Source organism: Leuresthes tenuis, unplaced genomic scaffold, assembly GCF_036924035.1.
Source record: "Leuresthes tenuis unplaced genomic scaffold, fLeuTen1.0.hap1 SCAF_4, whole genome shotgun sequence".
NCBI classification, from domain to species: Eukaryota; Metazoa; Chordata; class Actinopteri; order Atheriniformes; family Atherinopsidae; genus Leuresthes; species Leuresthes tenuis.
The window spans coordinates 26,374,515-26,395,486 of record NW_027325358.1 but is presented as its reverse complement, the minus strand read 5'-3'; the positions used below and the strand labels follow the sequence as shown (position 1 = coordinate 26,395,486).

Below are 20,972 nucleotides of genomic sequence, written 5' to 3'. Positions count from 1 at the left end.
GTCATTATCACACCGCCACTCTATTGATCTTTAGGAGCGTTGATAGAAAAAAAAAGAGACTTGTGGATGTTACAATCGTAAGGCAAATGCCAACGAGGTATTCTTCACACCCTCTGAAAAAAGAACCAAGACAGGTGATGTTGTAATTGGCCCTATAGGGGGCAGTTTAAAGCTGACACTCATTAAAGACAACTTCCTTTTTCCCGGTGTTTCCAACCAGACGTGCGAAGTTGAGCGCTCCCTCAGCAAGTGTGAATAACCCCACTGTTCACCGCGCACCCGTTTCTGTTGTGATTAATTTCAGTAATCTAATCCGGGTTTATTAAATTCCTGTCAGATGAACGGGCATGAGACGGGATCCTCCAAGTACCTGATTGTAGCGCCACAGACGGGGGAGGAGGGAGGGAGGAACGGCGGTGTTGGGAGAGTCAGACCGCCTGGCGCAAGATCCAGCGCCCAGAGCCATCGATGAGGAAGCGCAGCCTACCGAACCTGCTCCGTCTCTGTAGTTCCTGTGGAAAGTCGCTCATCAAAAACACGAAGACGGGTGGCAAAAAAATTGGGAGATGTCAGCGGAATAATCTCAGTAATAATGTGCCTCAGTCATGGCACTCAGTCGGCGTCTCCTCGGCGTTAAGGTTTATCGAGGGAAGTAAAGCGGAGGAGGAGGGGTAGACGGCTTGGCAGACAGGTGCACTGCTCAGTCTATTTCATTTTCCTCTCGCTCCTGTGAAGAGGTTTGAGCCATGGACGGCCGCAAGGAAAGCAAGGCAAGGAAACAGCCGATGAAGCCCAAAACGAAAAAGCGAAAGGAGCAGAAATACAAAGGTGGGACGTTTACGAGGAGGAAATCGCTGCGGTCTTTTGGGAATTTCATGGGAAGGATCCTCAAAACTTTGGGGACTTTGGCGCACTTTGGCGACGCGGAACCGCCGGACGCGGAGGACGACGACGGCGGCTTCTCACAAAGCGCGTCAGGTGGCTTCAAGAACGACTTTTCGCACACGTTCAGAGAGGGAACCGCGAAGAAGTGCTCCACGGTCTCCTCTCACGGCTCGGTGAAAGCCAGACTGTCGTGGTGTTACGGCGACAAGACCCCCGGAGTGCAGGGACTGAAGAACCACGGCAACACCTGCTTCATGAACGCGGTGGTCCAGTGCCTCAGCAACACCGACCTGCTGGCCGAGTACCTCGGGCTGGAGCAGTACAAGTCGGATCTGTGCCACAGGAGGGTGAACGGCGAAGTGAAAGCAGGAGAGCCGCAGGGTGCCAGAGGAGAAGTGACGGAGCAGCTGGCGTCGCTGGTTCGAGCGCTGTGGACGCTGGAGTACACGCCGCAGCTGTCTGTGGAGTTCAAGGTGAGCGCACTTTTTTTTTTTTTACGTAAAAAAAGTTACTGGTGTGCATTTACATAGGTTGTAATTATGAGTTGCCTGAGAGCTTGCTGTTTTGAAGCCCAATAAAACAAAAGCCGACGGACCAGCATTTTAAATCTCATTACTTGACAAACTGCAACAATGGAGTGTTCAGCCAGAGGCTTCTTCAGCTTTGGGGCAGTAGAGTAGAAGGAGTGCGTCCCCCCCCATCTCTCCAGGGATGAATAAAGTATCATTAATTTAATTTCATTCACACACTAAGCCTGTAGCAAGGCTCAGCACATAAGTCTGCTGGCTCTCAGTTTCTCCAGAAAAACGCATTTAGGTTGTTTTTGAGCTGCGTTGTGTGAATTACATTTAGCAGCTATCCAGAGGAATCAGGACCAGTAGGAACTAGAGGCCATTGGCTCTGTTTAACCTCAAGCACGTTACAAGATTAAGAGATGCCACCATTCATCCTCCGGTTTAGTCATTACACATACTTCCCACGTGAATCTGTCCAGTTCGGGTTAAGAGAACGTGGCTTTTTGTGGTCTTAGTGAAACCTGTGCGGCCAGTGTGCTGCTATGCAAACATGTTAACAGAATTAACACATCTCACATGAAACTTTGGCACATATAAGGTGTGAACTTGTCTGTGGTTTCTATGGCAGTGTTCAACCTGTGTACTTCTGTCAATAAAAGCTTACCTGGGAGTAGTTTACGGGAACATAAAAACATTAGTCATGTGAGGCAATAAAAGCTTTTCTCCACTTTTGCTTCTGGCCTTAACTTGTTGTTGTAATGACTTGGTGGTAGTTTCGTGTGTGCATGCCTTCTGGTTACTGATTAGGCTCAAACTGCAGTATCTCAGTTTGATTTACCTGTTCCTCAGCTTCAGGTGGTTTGTCTGCATTCCCTGGTTGTCTTACATGGTGTAAGAGGAAACGGGCGTCCCTCTATTTGCAAACAATAAAATGCACACGATGGTAGAGAATTAACTGGAGCTGTACCTTTTTACCTGGTCAATGTCACAACGTTGAATCAACAAGTGTAAAACCTTTAGCACAAAAAAAGGGCTTCATTCTTCCTGCCTGTCATGAGGCAGAGTTTGTGGGCCCTCAGTAGTCATCTGGTTTTAGTGACTCACAGTCAACTCGCAGGCTTTCTGAGGAGTCACTGCTTGCTGCATCTGGTGTGATGTTGGATTGATGGAGCCGGCAACATGTGCACAAAAGAAAAACAGGCATTCTGGAGACAAGCTGAGGAGGATACATGACAAACAGTTGCACTCTTCTTGTCTCTGAACAAGCACATGGAGAACTATTACTCACTGTGCAGGCCTGAAGTTTTCTCTATTTGCAGCTTTCTCGAAAGATACTTAAAGGGAGGCGTTCCACTTAAGGAGATTAGATTGTAACTGTGAGGTCACTCTCACTTTTAATAAAAACATACTGTAAGTCAAAATCTGATTTCTGGAGAAAATTTTTTTTTTAAATTCGGCTTCTTCCTAGTAAGATTTGTTGACTTTCAGAGGATCTTGGAGTGACAGCTCTGATATGTGTAAATATGGCATCAGTTCACAACAAAATGCTGTATTCTGGGTGACTCTTTCTTTGAGTGAGTACTGCAAAGGCTTCTTCAAGAGCACAATGCCAAATTCTAAGAGATTATTCAGTTGCAGAACTTATGTGTCTTAAATGATGCGAAAAATCTGAAAAAGAATGTTAATGGAAAAATATTCAGGGAACCTAAAGCATCTGCCAAAGCTGAGATGCCAGATGAGACAAAACCTACAACTTTTAGGTATAATGCAGTTTATTTAAAAAAAAAAACATTTTTAGGAAATAAAGCATCTCACACAAACACCAAAAATCTATAGTATTATGCTACCTTGGGGTCTTGGTGCCCTGTAATCATTAGCCATTTTCATATGTTGGTCGTCGTCAATGCGTCGCCATTCCTCCTCGGTAATTCACGCTGACAGAGCCTGCTCAGCGCCACATCGTTTTGTTCTTGTGCACATTGCAGAGTTGGCTCACGCTTATGCCCATAGCTCTTCTTGCCTCTGTCACTTACCTCCCTTGCTGGCTTAGAAGACGTATCATGTTTGCTTGTGTAAAATAAGTGGGAAAAGGCTCATTGATGGAACAGTACATTCATAATGATAATAATAAAAAAAAACAAAAAAAAAACCTTAAGCGAAAGTAAAAACAGAGAAATTTAAAGACTGCTCTTAGGTTAATGTAGAAAAGATGATGATTGGTTTTATATGGAGGAAGAGCCCAAAATTCCTCCTGACTTCTGTTCGTTTGTCAGAAGTGGCTGCAACAAACATTAATGGAGTTAGTTGCTGCTATTTGAAATCCAGGCTTTCACAAACTTTTCTAGCCTGTACTTTAAATTATTTCTCGGTGTTTTTCATAAAATCATGAATAGCAGAACAGTTTTTTTTTTTTGTCCTTTCAGTCAGTGAGCTTTTCTGTATGGTCGGACCACATTCTATGAGTGTTCACTTCAGTGACCTTTTTTTAAAAGAAAATGTATTTATTTATGTTTTAATTAAAAAAGGTTTCATATAACCTTGCAACCGTTTTATGGAAAATAGGACTTGAATGAAGAAATCAGAGAAAACTATTTATATATTCACTTTGGTTGAATTGACTCTTATCGCAGTTTAGACGGCATGATGAGCAGCCGTTATACCCAAATACTAATTAACTCTTTAAATCTGTATCCTTGGCGATCTAATATTGCCTGGCTGCAGTTTAAAAAACAACAAAAAGAAAACATGTCCTTCGTTCACCTTTTCTCCAAACGCCCCATTGCATGGACACAGTGATTTATGTCTGTCTGCCTGCTCCTCTGTGAAATGGGAGAAAGGATGTTTACTGTGGCGAGTGCATTTGGCTCAGAAAGGGAGATCCCCCCTGCCGAGAAGCCAGTAATGGTGTGCACTCAGAGGGTGGGAGTGAGAGATGGAGAGTGGAAGGATGACATTGCTTGTTACCAAAATAAAGTACTTCTTGCGGTCCTCGGATGAACACCAGCGCCCATCTCTGTATTCTGGAAGCAAACTGGTCATCGGTGCTGGTTCTGTGCATGTTGAGTTAGTGGCCTGCTTTCTTTCCCGCTCTCTGGCTTGATGTTGTTGCTGTTTGAGATGAAGTTCAGGAGTTTAGGGAATGAGACGCAGTCCTGAATCCTGGCAGTAGAAGTCGGTGTCTCGGCAGTAGATGCAGAACGACACTGCAGCAACTTCAGCCGGCACTGAAATATGTAGAACCTCTTTCTTCATTCAGAGTTCGCTTTAGCCGGAGAAATGAGAAGTCATGGAAACTAAAAATATGGAATTGATTCTACCGGCAGATGCTCAGCCGTTTTTATTTTGTAGGGAAAAAGAAAACCAGATATGATGAAAACAGTAGGTATGTTGTTGCACCTCCTCTGACTTGTATGACAGCTTGGATTCTTTGTAGCTGCACTAATGAAAAACACTGACTACACAAAGGAAAAACAATATTCTTCATCAGTCGGGTCTCGTGTAGCAGCAGACAGATCAGCTTTGCAGCATGGAGCCTCGTCATGTGTGACCTTCTCTTCCCACCATGAACTTTCAGTCAGATTGAGATCCGGACAGTCGGCTGGCCGGGTCATTGAGTTGTGTCCTTTCTGAAGAATAGTTTGAATGCTGCTTGTTCGGCAGCGAGACGAACGGTCACCTTGAAAAATGACTTCGGCATCACCAAAACTCTCTTTCGATTACTGGAATGAGAAATGTATTCAGAAGCCCTGTAGCCGTAATGACTGCCATCTCCCCTGGTTCTTTACCTGACATCAGCGCCATATCATGGGGATTATGTCAGAAAAATGACCATTAGCCTCGCTCACCTTGTGTCCTCAGGCAGTCCTCTTTATGTTTCATTGGACCTGCATCGAACAAAAGCTCTGGCACCATCTCCTTATCCAGTGCAGATTGGGGATTCATCACTTTTATCCAATCTTCAGTCCACGGCTGCTTCTCTTCAGTGTAAACTCTGTGAACTCGTTTGGCTCTGTTTAGGAGTTAGAGCTGGGTTTACATCCAGAAAAGCCTTCAACTGCTTTCTGGGTTTAATCACAAACAATGACTCCTGTTTCTGCCCATTTTTCTCATTTCCTCTGTTGTGTGTTTTCTATCTTCAAGGCACACTGCTTTGACCTTACCGTCACTATCATTTTGACCTTTTCCTTGGTCAGCCAGTTATAACAGCTCATTAAGCTCTGGGAGCACTCGTCTTGAACTGAAAACTGACTTCTTTATTTAGACTTGATAAAGGTTTTTTTTTTCTTTTTTTTTATTAAATCAATTTTTCCTCATGATCCTAATAAAAGTGTGTGTGTGTGGGGGGGGTATTTTGTGCAACATTTGATATTTTCTGGGCTGTTTTCCTATGAAATAGCTGAACGTCCTCAAAGATTGGCTACTCCATATTTTCTGTCAGGGAGCGTTTTGTGGCCACGGCGCTCAACAGTTTGGGAAAAGCTAAAATGATAAAGACACAGTAATTTCGACTCTCTGAACAACCCTCTGCCTTGTGACTGGTTTCCATGGTTTCAGACAGTACCGAAGACGAAACAAGATACAGAGAGGAGCCGCAGTAAGATAGAGGGAACATGGAATGACCTCCCATTCCTTATTTGCTTCACAGAATAAAACTCCCCGATGAATACAAAGAAAGGTCTGCAGCGGTGTATTTTCTACCTCTAAAGACACTTACAGACACTCAAAGTTTGATATGATATATGAATATAGCATGCCATAGCAGTCTAACTTCCACCCATAATGCATCTGTTTCCACAAAGGCTGGCCACAGACCGCAGTATCATTTGAGTGAAAATGGTGTAAAGAAAACATGGAGTATTGAAATGAAAATTTTTAGTTTTTTTAAACTTGAATCAGTCTCAGAAGTCTCCTTGATGGCAGCATGTGCTTGAAAACCTGCATCACTCGCCATAACCCCGCGGCCCTGACAACAAACTGGATGGACTCTTTCATCTTTCACACGGAGGACGCGGTTTCTTCACGATTTCCAAAGACCACAGGACAGCTTTCCACCTCCAGGCCTTTTTAAGCTCGGAGAAGATGATCGCCTCTGCGGATGTTGGTCATACAGTTCATATCAAAACTCCTTGGACACACACGCTAGTTTTTGGCTGGTCCTGGATATATTTTTTTCCTTTGAATGGAAAAACTTTGATTTGTGGACTTGGGGATGGACAGAGTTCCCCGATGGTGGTTTTCAGTTGTGCTTCTGAGGCCATGCAGGGATTTCTTTCTGTCTTTGCTACATCATATCTGTTTTTATTGCAGCGCTCATGCAGAGAGCCACAGGATTACAATCCTAGAGAGATTACCTCAGACTGGACGCCCAGACGTGTAGTCAGAGAGCGCCGTGCCCGAGTTGAACTTGTTTTAACTTCAGCGCAGAGTGAACAGACGGCACGCCCAAACCCCAGCTTGGCTCGGGTCCGTTGTTGGGTTGTGCATCCCATAAATCATGAATGAGTATGGAGGTGGAGCACAGCATCCACTGTATCCTGTGTTAAAGCCCCTTTATGTTCACTTCCTGTATTATTTTGAAATCCTTTTGTTTGGCTTCCTGTGTTTGTTTCATATGATGACCACGCTGCTCTGTTCCCCTGCACACCTGTGAGCGTTTCTCATCACCTCCCTCAGAGTATTTATTCTACTCTTCTCCAGTGCCGGATCACTGTGTCACTGACTTCTTTTTTTCCTTTTTTTTCTTTTATTACATTACAGTTTCTCCTCAGCGAGCAGAGCTCAAGCAGCGCTTTTGGTTTTCTTCAGCAAGTTCTTAAATCCTTGCTGTTCATTCATCATCGGCTGCCTCCGCAGTGCATGTGCATTTAGGCCATGCTCTCCACGTGCCAACTTCCTGTCATCAGACTTTCAGGTTATGATAACCATCATGTTATGAATGACCTGTATGCTCCGCTGTAAGCTTCTCCACCTCTTCAGGCTCACATAGCCACATGTTAAACTTCTATCAATGTGCACCTGCAGGATATTTTCAAATGATGGTGTTCTGTTTAAAAGTCTGAATTTCCAATTTTGCTATTGCAATTCCGCTTCAGAATTGATGTGAATCTATTTTCTTAAGTTTGTATTTGTTTGTATTTTTAACAAACGTACAGAGCCTTCGCTGTGTCAGAAAGATGATGTTTGTTTTCGGACTGCAGGAGTCTGACGGCGAGAGAGGCGGATGCTTCGTTTGTCTTGTCTCCGTTCTCCTTTGAGGACCGTTCTGGCTCTCGGTGCTGACCACTTATACTTTGCACGCTCGTAAAGCAGTGGGGACATACGCCACCTGGACCTTCAGTGCTGAGCAGCTCAGAAATGCTCCGCAGGTCTGCCTCTCGTTTCAGTCTGACTGCTGCACTTTTTCAGTTGGGCAGATGGGAGATTTTTGTTTTTTGTTGGTTTAGCAACAATCAAGTGAGGCTTGAAGAATTTTGAGCCTCTCTTTCTTTTCTTATCAGAAAGCAGCAATTGCTTACTTTACCACATACGTCCTGCTTCTTAAAGAGAAACGAGACCCCTCGCTGGTACAGTAACACTCTCCATATGCTGCTTTCTTACGACTCAGTGAACCGTTCTCTATAGCTACACGGCTGTGATGGCACACAATAAAGAAACACAAGGAGAAGTGCGTTTGCACTATTTCACTAGGCACCACAAAATGAGACCATGCTCCACCAGGCTCTTATCCCTCCAGTGATTTATGTATGGAACTCAATCAGTCCTTTTCTGCTGTATGAGACCATAATCGCTTCGTCATACAAAGACTCGGCTTCACCTCAGTCTCGGAGCTTCTTATGGAGTGCTCACACGGCTTTTGATGGTGTGACAGTTGCAGCTTTCTGCTCTGTCGGTTGTGCACCTGGGAGCGAATTTACAGTCTCTGCTGTGAATCCTCAAAGAATCAATTTCTCAGTTTCAGTAGAGCCCCGGGAGCCTTCCAGGGCCTGTAAACCATTCAGAGGTGATTATGTCCATCGTATCTCAGCCCCCTCTCATCCCACATCTGTGGACAGGCAATCTTTGCTCGCTTCGGCCTTTATTGGAGGATTTCTTTCAGCATTTGTTGGAGTCGCCAAGAGATGTGTCTGATTTCAACTTGGGTTGTACTAATGTTTGTCGTGAAATCCTTGCATGTTTCCCACTGTTTGAGTTTAATCTGGTCTGCTAGTTGATACAGGTACATGTCACAGGCTGCTTGTGTTTTGAGGTGGAAGAATGATTGTGTGAGGGAAGGTGCTGCACTGCTGAGAGGGACGTGTGTGTGTGTTAACCAGGTGGAGCTGGGCAGACGGGAGCTCAGGTGCCACTGATTAGTGGAGGGAATGGTTCTGGTGTGATAGAGAAGAATAGAAAAAAATAACAGACGGAACAAGATGTGTGTTGGAGAGAAACGGATTGATGAGCGAGGTGGTGGAAGTGGAGGCTGTAAGCGATCTGGCAACACAAGGCTGCAGAAAAATGGCACGGCAAATGGAGCGAGCTGCCAGTAATAAGATGATGTATCCAGACCAATTCCAGCCACACCTGTGCGTGGAAAACAAGTGTGAACACTTCCTCTTAAGGTTATGCTCCATAATATGTCAGTGTCACTCTCTGTGTTTCACTTTGGAATCCATCCAGGCCTGTTTGTCAGGCTGATGCACAGCGGGGTGAGTTTTTTTGGTTGGGAGGAGGGGGTCATTTGCTGGATGTAAGTTTATAGTAAATTCCTGCCCTGCCAGCACTCTGATCCGTCATTGTTTACACAGTGGGAGGATGGATGTGGGGAGGGCGTGCTGAAGGTGTGAGGTGAAGTGAAGGTTGAAAGATAAAACACTACAGCAGACATCTGGGTGTGGGTGCGGGGGATTTTGCTCTGCCTCTGCTGACCACTGAGGGGTCCTCCCCCAGACGCACGTCTGTCTTTTGTCATTTTATTATCTTGTGTTTAGTTTGTGGAAAAACTCACCCTCGTCCACGCTGTAGTGTCGTTCGTCTGACTAACGAGGCCTTGTGTCCTTGGTTCAAATTGAGTTGGTCAGTTCATTTTAAGATGATTTTCCACATAATGTTACTGGAGAATGACTATTTTAACATTACCATTTAAAGTTCCTTGAAACCGTGTCGTGATTATCGTGATTATTGTCGTTCCCCAACCATAAGAACCTCTTTTCGTCGGGAGGTTTAGTGGAGTTCATGAAAGGATGGTATTTTTCAGTGAACCATTATCTATTCCCAGCTCTAACAGAGTAATTCTTAGGGCTAAGCCTCAACAGTTCTATCACACAGGCCTTGGTTAAAAAAACAAACTTGGGTCCTTTAAAGTGCCCATGCTCACATCTTTCTATCATGACATTGTGTTTTGGTGAAATGCTTTCTGTTATACCTGAGGTCAAGAGTTCGACAGCAGCGCTAAAGCAGAAAAAGAAACCAGCTCAGACCAATTGTGTTGCTTATGACTTAAGTAAATGGCTGATATTCAAAATGTTCATATGCAACATACCATTGTTGCAGATTCTCTGATTAGATGAATACATTAACTATAAGAAACAAAGGTGTGGGCTGAGAATCAGATTATCGGCCTAGACTGATCAATAGTTCTTCAAGTAATCTCTGTGCTCTCTCAAGCTGAGCCTTCCTCCCACCTTTATCCTCTCCTTGGCTACTTCTGAAGTGTTTACTCAACAAACACTTAAGTTCCCACCAGAGCCGTTTGCAGGACAGATTTGAGGACTGTAGCTGTGTGCAGAGGAACTTGACATTTCAACCTGTTTCACTCACTGGCATTTCCCACTGTTATGGCTGTGTGTCTATGTAATATCTTCTCTCTCTGTCACTTGAACACATTTATTTGGAAATGATTGTTCGAGACTGATTCAGGGGCCTTTGAATGGAAGTGTACCTCCAAAGACATTAAATACAATCAGTAAAAAAACTGAAATGCTACGGTTACAGTTTGCCTCTGGCTAAGGGTCCCGCAGCCCTCTGGAGTTGGACTCATTCCCCTCGTGAATGGTATATGGCTGAGAATGGAGCCTCGTGGCAAAACGACCCTTTCTGAAAGCCTTTCTCCATACTCAAAGAAGAAGACAGCTGTAGAGACACCCCACCCTCCCTGCTAAGAGACTGCTGCACAGAGGAAAGATGTTCTCAACCCAACCTCCACGAAGAGGGGCCGGGAGGACTCCTGCGTGACCAGCTAAGCATTTCTCCCGGTCAGAGAGAGTCTCGTTTGATAGAAACCTCTGTTGCCACTTCTATCAAATAAAGTAGCTCTCCTCTGCTGTGCCTCTTATTAAAACTGACAATCAAATCCTTCTTTCTGGTGTTTGTGTGCATGCAGAGGCTGCCTGCCACTCGCCAGCAGCAAACTGCTCGTTTTGTAAATGAAGTTTAAGAATGTACCATGATCCCAAAAATCAGAGTGAATTATGCCGCATCAAAGTTCTCTTGTAGATGATTCGTGAGTTTTAAGAGTTGTTCTTTTTTCCTTCTGAAGCACGATGTGGTGTGTTCATTAGTCCCATCTGACACAGTGTGTCATGGTAACTCCTTATTCACCGTGCACACGCTGAAGAGTCTGTGCTGAGATGGAAAAAAGCCTTGATTTCTTCCTTTCATTCCTCTCTTTGCAAGAAATCAATTATAAAAAAGACATGATGCATGGGATTACAACTTCTCTGCTTCGGCAAAGCGTCTTTGAGGCCGTGCGGCACACTTCACGAGAGACAGTCGCAAAAACAGATATCAAAGAGATGAGCAAAACTAACGGTACCAGCTGTGACACACAAAATGGAGAGAGAGAGAGATCTGCTCCGTGAAGTCCAAGCCTTTTGATGTCGCCTGTAATTAGACTCAGTCTAGTCACTGTTTTCTAGAGAATTGTCCTTTTGTCTCACCCTTTGCAGCTTGACCTCTCCAATTTAGCTGATAACTTTGTGAGACCCTGCTGCCTGTGGTTTGCCACTTCATATTTCTGGGCCTGTCACAACTCTGGCGTAGATTTGACAGAGAGACGGGCGAACAAGCAGCGGCCCGTTGAAACTTCGCCAGCATCCCATCCCTTACTCTGCAGCTCCCTCTCTCCATCTGTCCCACATCCCTTCATCCCCTGTCAGCGCTCGCTCATAGTGATGAAGCTCATTAGCGGCCTGTCTCTGTCAGATAGAATGGAGCAGGAGGGGTGCCTCCCTCCTGTGTTTATATTTAGATCCCGGGATACTGCAGGTATAATGTGGTGATTTTTAATGAGGTTCGGAGCAGATACTGGATCCCATCAGTCACACACAGAGTGAAGGAGAGACGGAGCAGTAGCCACCTACTGTAGTGTTAATGTCATTTTCTGTCTGATGGTACACTCTCTACCCCGTTCCTCAAGGTTGAATTGTACAGCATGGCTGTTTCTTCTCGTAATACCTGGTAGGTTTTGAATGGTGTAATTTTCTCAAAATGTTGTTGGCTACTAGCACTTTGCACCTCTGAAAATGAAAAGAAATTAATAGTAAGTCCTAATTTCACTTGTGCAGTCTGTTGTTAATTGTGTTTGTGCTTTGAGTATGTGGGGACATAACATTGAAGTGAAAATGTCATTTTTAAAAGAGAGCTGACTATATTCTAAATTAGTGCTTTCTAATAATTAGATTTGGTCGTTTGTACAATCTATCATTACATCCTTCATTCATGTCTCACATATGAGTCCTCCTGTGTTAAGTCATGCACGGCAGCCAAAAGTTGGACCTTGTTAAATTGTGAATTGCATGAATAAACATGACCGAGCCTAATCTAATCCTATATGATACTGAATGTCAACTGGCAAAAAAACGATGCGGTAATATCTTGAAATGGCAAGATGTGTATTGTATTCTTAGTAGGGAGCGCAGTCACTCTCCAGCTGTTTGTGTTGTTGTCCGAGCCTCTGTGCTGTGTGTTGTTGTCCGAGCCTCTGTGCTCTTTGTTGTTGCAGCAAGTTTTGCTACACATGAAAATCAACTGGCAACAGCTTTTTAATGTGAGATTTGGATACTTGGCTTTGCCATCCATGGCATTAAGTTGAATGTCTTTGTTAGACTTATGGTTCAACTGATCTTTTTTTTTTTTTTTTTTTGAAGATTTGTCTCTGAGCCTTGAAAAACTGTCAGCTGACTGTAATGAAAGCAACTGTGACTGTAGTTTTGAGTATTTATTCGCATTCACAATAAAGATTGCTGAAAAGTTTTTTGCCAGAAAAGGTACCTCTAATTCATTCAAAGTGACACTGATTGTGACCTCTTCTCTCTCCTCAGAGCATCGTGGCCAAATACAGCTCTCAGTTTCGGGGAAACTCTCAGCACGATGCCCTCGAGTTCCTCCTCTGGCTTTTGGACAGAGTTCACGAAGATTTCCATCCCAGCCCTGACAACAACAACAGCAGCAGTAGTAAGACCAAAGCCAGCACCAAGGTGAGTCTGCATTCCTGTGGATTCTTTGCCTGATGTAAAATTATGAATCAAATCTGCGTTTTGGCTTACAGATTAATTGCATCATAAGGAACACAAATACGCACAAAGTCTTCTATCTATATTCTCGTCTCCTCAAACTATTTGGTAGTGTTATTAGAGGAAACTGGAATACTTTCCAATATACTGTACCTTCACCCGGCCACGTTACACCAAACCAATCCTATTAAGTTAAGTTGACCATGGCAGATCTGACTAGAGGTGATCTCTGTGGAAATTCTTTTGTTCATGGAATACTGATGGACAGCATTCTTGTTTTCATTTTAGTCAAAGTAATCACTTTAACACGTGCAGAAAAGGAAAGGGTTAATGAGTCTGTTTTCCATTGCAAACCACAGATTCCCCCAAAGTGGAGCTGAAAATTGATCAGATGCTGAATAGTTGCAGTTCCTTGAGTGTGGTTTTTTTCACCTGCAGTAGAGTTGAACCCTCTTTGTGAGCAGCCGTTGAAGCCATTGAAGTGGCTGACTTCCGCGCCACCTTCCTGCGTCTTTGTCTCTGATGCTGCTCGGATGCTCACATGCTTGCAACCTCGCACTTGGAACGTAGCCAGGACTAGACGCGATATGTTTAGAAGGAATGAAACGCGTACACATCATGGTGGAGTTTATTACTTTTATGTCCGATCTAAAATCTGATGTTTAAAGTCTCCTAGAGCCTAAAGAGTCCTCCTAGAGTCTTTCCTGCTTCTGAAGAGTGCAGATGTGTCTCTGCTTCCTCCTGCTGCTTACTGCCTTATTTGCTTTTAAATAATTCTTCTGTCCACAAGTCTTGGATATAATTTTATTCTCTTATTCCTTTTCTTTTAAGTGTATGCTTGTAAACGGTATTGGCCCTCCTGTTTGCAAGGAGAATCGGACAGAACAATGTCCCCTAACCCTACAATATCAGTGAGCTGCACAGAGTGTGAGCGACTCTCTGTGAGAGAAGAGGATTGAAACACTGCAAGACATTTGTGCGAACGAGGAATGTATCAACTCTATTGTAGCTCCTGTGCAGGCTGTGGAGCCTTCATGTGCCAAAGGACTAACTCAGACCTTTCTACGCGGGATAACAGCTGATGTGGAGTCTCACGCTGCAGACCTGGCTGACACACTTCCCTGGATGTGTCCAAATGACACTGGAATATCTGGTGAAGCTCCCAAACCGGACGGTCCGACTGACATCTCCCACTGGAACAGTGTTGGTGCCAAAACCAAAGTCATCAACCTCAGCCAGGACCTGGTCTCATGTTGTCCGTCACGGAGGTAAACATGAAACCCAGCATGAAACCTAAACCTCCAGCATTCACTCCACCACCTGAAGTCCCATTGCATAATAAATAGGATCCGTTGACTCCAAATAGAATGTGTGACAATGAATGTGATAGAAAAACAAGTGAAATGTCCCCAAAACTCTGCCAAGGACTAACCAGAATATTAGGAGAAGCCCAAATGCCACAACCAGCCACACAAAATGGAATAGACACCATTCTGATTGGGGACTCTATAACACAGTATGTCAGAATGACAAAGACGGAAAATATAACTTTCTCTGATACATCAGTCAGGGAACTGATAAGATATCTTGCCGACCATTCTGTCTACATATCCAGATGGCATGAGGATCATTGTCCACACAGGGTCTTTAGATATTCTGGGAAGGAAGACTGGCTCTGAGATCCTGAAGAAAGACTTTTCTCTGCTGTTGGAGAGACTGTCACTATGGAGCACATCGTGTCTCCATTTCAGGCCCCATTCCTACTGTGGGTAAAGAAACTGAACTTTTTAGCAGACTTCTTGGCCTGAACACATGGTTGTCAAATGCATGCATCGCCCATGGGATTAAGTTCATTGATAACTTTAATATCTTTTGGAAATGTAAGGAGAGTTTCAGACCTGATTGCGTGTATCCGAATCAAACTGGATGCAGATTACTTGGTGCACACTTACGTTATGCTGTTGGGACGGCAAACCCAAACATGACTGTACAGATAAGAGTGAAGGACACAGCAGCGAGGCAAACAAGCCCCAGCCCCCCCCCCCCCTCACTAGACCCTTTATTCCACATCACCCAAGGTCTCCAAAGGATGTCTCTATCCCAGCCTGGACTCCAGCAACCACCATCTACCAAGAAACGCAGGGCTCCCCGTCCCATCCCCCCTCCTCCAAGGACTCAGTTCAGCTAGTCCAGTCCAGAGTCCAGACTAAACATGGAGGAGCAATATTTAGCTGTTATGCTGCAAACAAGTGAAACAAACTGCCAGTGGAGATTAAACTTTCATCAAATGTAGACATTTTTAAATTCGGGTTAAAAACATTTCTTTTCTCATGTGTCTATGCATGAAATCTGCATGGTATATTTTAACTTATCTAGACTGTTGCTTGTTTTTGATTATTTTAATTTCATTTTAATTATTTTTTTTCTTTCTTTTTATATTCTTTTATGTATTTTTAATGCTTCTTCCACTCCCTGCTGCAATGCTTTTATTTTATGTCAGCAATTTGAATTGTTTTGTACATGAAATGTGCTTTACAAATAAATTTGACTTGACTAAAGTAAAAATTGTCCTTGGTAGATATATTTACTGGACTGGACAGGAGTGCACTTTAGTGTTTTTTCTGTTCTTCTCCTGTCTCTTGATCATGCTCGGTTTCGAATAGATTGATACAAATGGACTTTGTTTCCATCGGCAATAAGGCTGTTTGTGTCATTTTCTCGTGCTTTTGGCAAGAAGTTTTTGTTTTGATTAAATTTCTCACATTACTTCTGATGTGTTGGTAGATGAGTACGAGAACGATCTCTTGGTCTCAGATCATGACTTTAGAATGAATCGGAAATGTTCCCTAGTTGTGTTAACTCTGATTATTGTGTTGCCGTAGTCATAGAATGGCCTGGATTTTTTTTGAGACCTTTCTAATTAGTCTTTTATAATTTTGTGTGTTTGTATGTTGTTTGGTCTTTACAGTATAGCATACTGAATATGACGACCTGCTGTGATCGGCCCCCACTGTGACAAACCCCAGTGTTGGACTACATTTGTTAATATCAGCCTGTTCCTCTCAGTTTGCTTCGAGTTTACTGGCAGCGCTGCTTATTCTGCTTCCACTCTGCTTCCACTCTGCCCACTGAGGACAAGCAGTCCTAGAAAGTGAATATTGTTACAGACTTAACTGTCACTGCGACTGTGCTGCCCAGTACCGAGGTTCATTACTTTGACAGCAGTGCTAATAAAGGCACACTTTATGTAACGTGTAGTAAACGGCATAGGATTGGGACTCATTAAGACTGCTTTATCCCCATAATGCAAACGGCGATGCTTCAGGAGCCCTATTGCTTTAGTTATAAATCTTCCATTACATTTCCCGCCTAAAATTTTTTTCACTTCTTTGCATTGTCGGAGTGAGTCATGACAAGCTCATCCGTTGACAATAAGAAGGCAAGTGGGAAGCACTCTCGAGCACCCTGCTAGCACTTTTCTGCCGCAGTAAAGTGCTATGCTGACATGGGGTTAAAGTTCTCTAAACAAAAATTTCTCTGTTTGGAAATGCCTACAGTGTCACCACTGCGGACAGCATTAACGTGTTCTCCCAATCATCAAAGTTATCTATTACTTCTGCTGCTGTAATTTTAGTAAACAAAACTAATGTTAACAGTTCCACAGCTAAGTTAACCAAATTAACGTTAGGTTAGCCTGCTAATAGGCTAGCGCTCGTGTCGGCAGGGGTTTTTCCTCAAGACATTGGGAGAATTTTTTTATTTTTTTTAAGGTCGTGATAACCTCTTACAAAAAAAAAACAAAAAAACATTGATAATAACTATTAATTATCATGACAACACGTGCAATCAGCAGCCTCTCATTTTTTCCTTTTAGCTCAAGTAAGCTGCAATGGCGGATGGGTAATCTTAGTATTCAACTAAATGTGAAATGAAAAATTGTTCAGCTCTGTACTACTAGGTTTACTGTTCTATTTGAACTCGGCGTTTCTTCTCCCTACAGTTATACGGTTCCAACAGATCCAAGAGAAAGATTATGTTGTAATAATCTATTTTATATTTTCACAAATATCTTGGGACAGCTTAAATATCTCTAAAGAGTCAAAATTCCTCTGTCATTGCAATCTCCAAATTAATCTCTGCCTTCTCTCTATTGGTCGTATGCTTTTTTTTTTTCAATAGGAAAAAAACCTTTTATATCCTTTTTTAATCCTATTTTCATCATCTTATCAATCAGATGATAGCAAAACTGACTTGGATCAGTTATCTATGAGTCGGTTATCATCTAGAATTTTCATGTGTTAACATTCCAGCATGTTACATTTGGGGAGATCCATTGATAGAACTTCAGTATCATATTTATTGTTTTCATTACTCTTACTGAATAAGAATTGTTGTGTTTTAATAACTTTAGAGTGAATAGTGTACAGTCATGTGGACAAAGACTACACTCTCATTCAGTTCTAATAACAAAAAATCATTTGGGTATTAGAATGATGTGTCTTTAGATGCCTTTTTAACTGCAACTACAAGATGATGGAAGTCTTTTTAGCTGTGCAGGAGGCAGGTGGTGGGTGAGTTTAACAGTGGGAGAGTGAGGTAGCACCTGTGACTTTGAATGTTTTTTCTGGTCTTTCAGCCTAGTGTCAAGGATGATGCAGCTCACAGAATTTACATTAGGACTGAATCTCAACAGTGAATACCAAAAAATGTTAATTTTGCAAAAAAAAAAAGAAAATTCTCTGCAGATTTACTGTTTTGACTTTTTTTTTTAGACAAACAGCCCTTGTTTATGTCGTATATTTTGTATGATTCAAGCAAGATGATATTTTGTCACTTAAAACGTCTGCAAAGCTGCAACAGACTGAAATAAACAAAATGTTTTACATCCTTCCTCTGCTGAGGACATGAAATTCATCATGGACAGATGTGTAGACAACACAGTAATTCATTGCTTTACTAAATACACACAAATATAACTGACTAAAAAAAAAAGAGCTTCCAGTAAATCCTAATGTCATGCTCATCTGACACCATGTTAGTTAGGTTCAACTGTGTGGTCATTCCGGAGGCTGCAACTTGTCTTGTGCTCTAATGTTTTGTCTGCCTCCGTTGGCTCATGTATTAGTCTGTGCAAAGGGACTCACTAAGACGGACTGCCGCTTTGATTCTAACTGATGGGAATCCAAATAAATCAATAAATCCACCCATCCATTCTGTAAACCGCTTATCATGTCCAAGCTTGAAAGGGGGTTAAAATCTATCCTAGCATGCATTAAGTGAGAGGCAGGGTACAGAACAGACGGGCCACATGTTCGTCACAGCACAGAAGCCAAGTATATCTTCGGAATGTGCAAGGAAGTCGCAGCACCTGCACAACCATGAGTCCCATATCAATAGATAAACATCTAGATGTTACCACATTATGTCAAAATGGAGATAAAATAGATTTGTACTTCAGAGATAAATGTGTCACTGACATGACCGAAGCTACAAATTGATCTGACTCCAGTTGCTCGCTCATATTTGGTTTTAATCTAAGGGTATTATCTTGTGCAGCTATTCATACACACAATATATATAAACGGTAGAAAACAAGCATCAATATGTTCTTGTTTCAACAGGAGCCCATTACTCTTGAGAATTTCAACATGTTTCCGGAGGTTAAATATAAAAACGCTAATTACAAAATGTAACTCGGCCCTTAGATGTCGTCAATAGGGTTTGACTCTGCATCACTGTCTGCTCAGCCGTGGAACATGTATTGATGACAGTGCTGAGTGTTGAAAGAAATGGACTTTTCTTGACTATCAGATTCTACTATTTCCACAAGTTGTGTTAGTAAATTTATTCCCCTTTTAAGTCTTTTGTTAATAAAAAAAGTTAGCGTTCTAGGATAACTTGGATGTCACAAGCAAGCCTACATATTGATCCTGGTTTGCATTACGATACAAAGCTTTGCAAAGAAACAGATTTGTTTGCGGTGTGGCATACAGAGGGATCCGCTGATGTCACAGACTTTGTGCAGTATACCTGCTACATATATATGGTGTGACCAATCCACCGGCTTTACCTAAATAGCATTATATAACACAAGACTGAATGCACAGGAAGGCAGCTCAATAATGTTAATCCTCCCTCGAATGGGTCCTTGCTAAACTGGCTTGGTTTCCCTTTTGCCCCACTGGCTCCATATCAGCAGGATTCTGACCAGCTAACAGAAGACCACAGTGAAGTCATGGCTTAGCACACAATAACGTCTTAGATTATTACTCTTGTGTGGAGCAAGAGTTGTTTGAATAGAAAAGAAAAAAAAAGCGCAGTGAAAAGCAAGAGGGAAGAATTGTTTTGGCCCCAAGTGAGTTTTTCCTTTTTCCCTTTCATTTCTTGACCTGCTCGATGCAGGAATTGATTACATGATATTCGGTGTCTCATAACTGGCGCATTAGATTATTCCCTCAGGCTTCAGCAGTTCTCAAAATGTGGAGGCAATTACTAAACTACTCTGATATCACTGGCGGACCGTCCAGCAAACTAAGTCACTGTTCACCGAGCGAGCACATGGCGCACAGTTAGTTTTTACCTCAGGCCTTTCCATGAGTAGGATTCAGAGCAGGCACATTTAAATAAAACTGGTGTCTTCCCCTAAGGACAGTCATCGGAGGATTGCCAGTGCAACACCAGTTCCAAAGAATTATGTATGCGCTGTTCGATTTTAAATGTCGATAGTGGTCGGCCTTTCTGTCCCAAGTGGATTTACTGCAGAGAGAGGAAAAGAGAAACCTCTTGGCCCTGCTGGCAACTTCATAGGCTTTGAAGTTGGGCCAGTTTCTATAGTAAAGTGAGCAAGTCCTCTTATCAACAGGGACAGAAATAGTGAGTTTGATAGCACTCCATGAGCTTTTGACTCAAGTTCATCCGAGAGTGGAAAGCAAATGTCAGTGAAAGAGATGAATTTGCTGACAGGTGGGGTGACAGGCGGAGGCAGATGGGACCTTTGAGCTGGTGTGTTCTTCATCAGTGTCCATCGACAGAACATTGATGCTCTGATGTCGTACATGCCTCCCTACATTGTTGTTGGTAGAGACTACTATTTTGGATGGGAAAATATTAAGTGTTAATAAACAAAAAGACTAATATTTCAAGGGTCATATGTAATTAAATAACCATGTACTGTTGTTTAGGGATGGAGAAGAAGAGGCTGTCAATATTTTACATTTTTAAAAGAAATATTTATCAGATATTAAGAATGGCTTTGAATTGATTGAGAATTCCAAACAACTTTAAACCACTTTCAACCAAGCCAACTCTTATTATGTTCTGTGATTAATTGCCTTGATTATCTAATTCCAGGGTCTGATAACATTTAGTCAGATTTAAGTTTGGGTGACACATATCGACTGCATTCATTTATGAATATTTGGGTGCGACTAAACAGACCAACTAAAGTCGCTGCGGTTTCAGTCAGGGTAAGCTGATTTTGACAGTAGGCGAAAAAAATCATCTGACAAACTATCTGACATGAGAGGACTCTAATCCTAAAATCTGATTAAAGCAGAAAGAAATATGCATGAGTTTCACATCACAGATGTGTTAACCGCCCAGCCAAAAGTGAATGATTTAAAACGGTGGCCAATTAGAATTAGGTTTCAAAATCATTATTTAGAAATGGGCTGTTTTTGCCTAGCTGACCACTCAAAGCACTGTTACACTACTAGCCGCATCCACCCATCCACACACACTCACACAGTACATCTTTTCCTCTATCACACACTGATGGAGGCAACACTGGGTTCAGTGTCACCATGAGAGAGTTATCAAACTGCTCCATAATTTTCTCCATAGGAAAAGCAGCAGTGCTCTCCCCTCTGAGACACTGGACCATATTCTTTTGAAGATGGTGGTAAAGAGGTCTGATCAGCTCAAATAAATCACACAACAGAACAAACAAAAGGGAATATTTCTTAATGAACCAACCATCTTATGTGTGAAATCACAAATGCACTCTGTAGATATTAGATATTTTCATCCCTTTCCAGGTATGGGCTGATTTATTGTCTTTGTTAAATTGTGGAACTTCCAT

At 42.6% G+C, this 20,972-nt stretch overlaps 1 protein-coding gene across 1 annotated transcript in view; it reads left to right on the top strand.

Annotated features, from left to right (window-relative positions):
• Positions 1–287: 287 nt before the first annotated feature.
• Positions 288–20,972, top strand: part of usp43a (ubiquitin specific peptidase 43a) — a 110,306-nt gene continuing 89,621 nt past the window's right edge. Inside the window, exons 1-2 of the mRNA XM_072383456.1 lie at positions 288–1,358; positions 12,701–12,856. Coding sequence (XP_072239557.1) covers positions 747–1,358; positions 12,701–12,856 — 768 coding nt within the window. The 5' untranslated portion in view covers positions 288–746. The remainder of the gene's footprint in view (positions 1,359–12,700; positions 12,857–20,972) is intronic.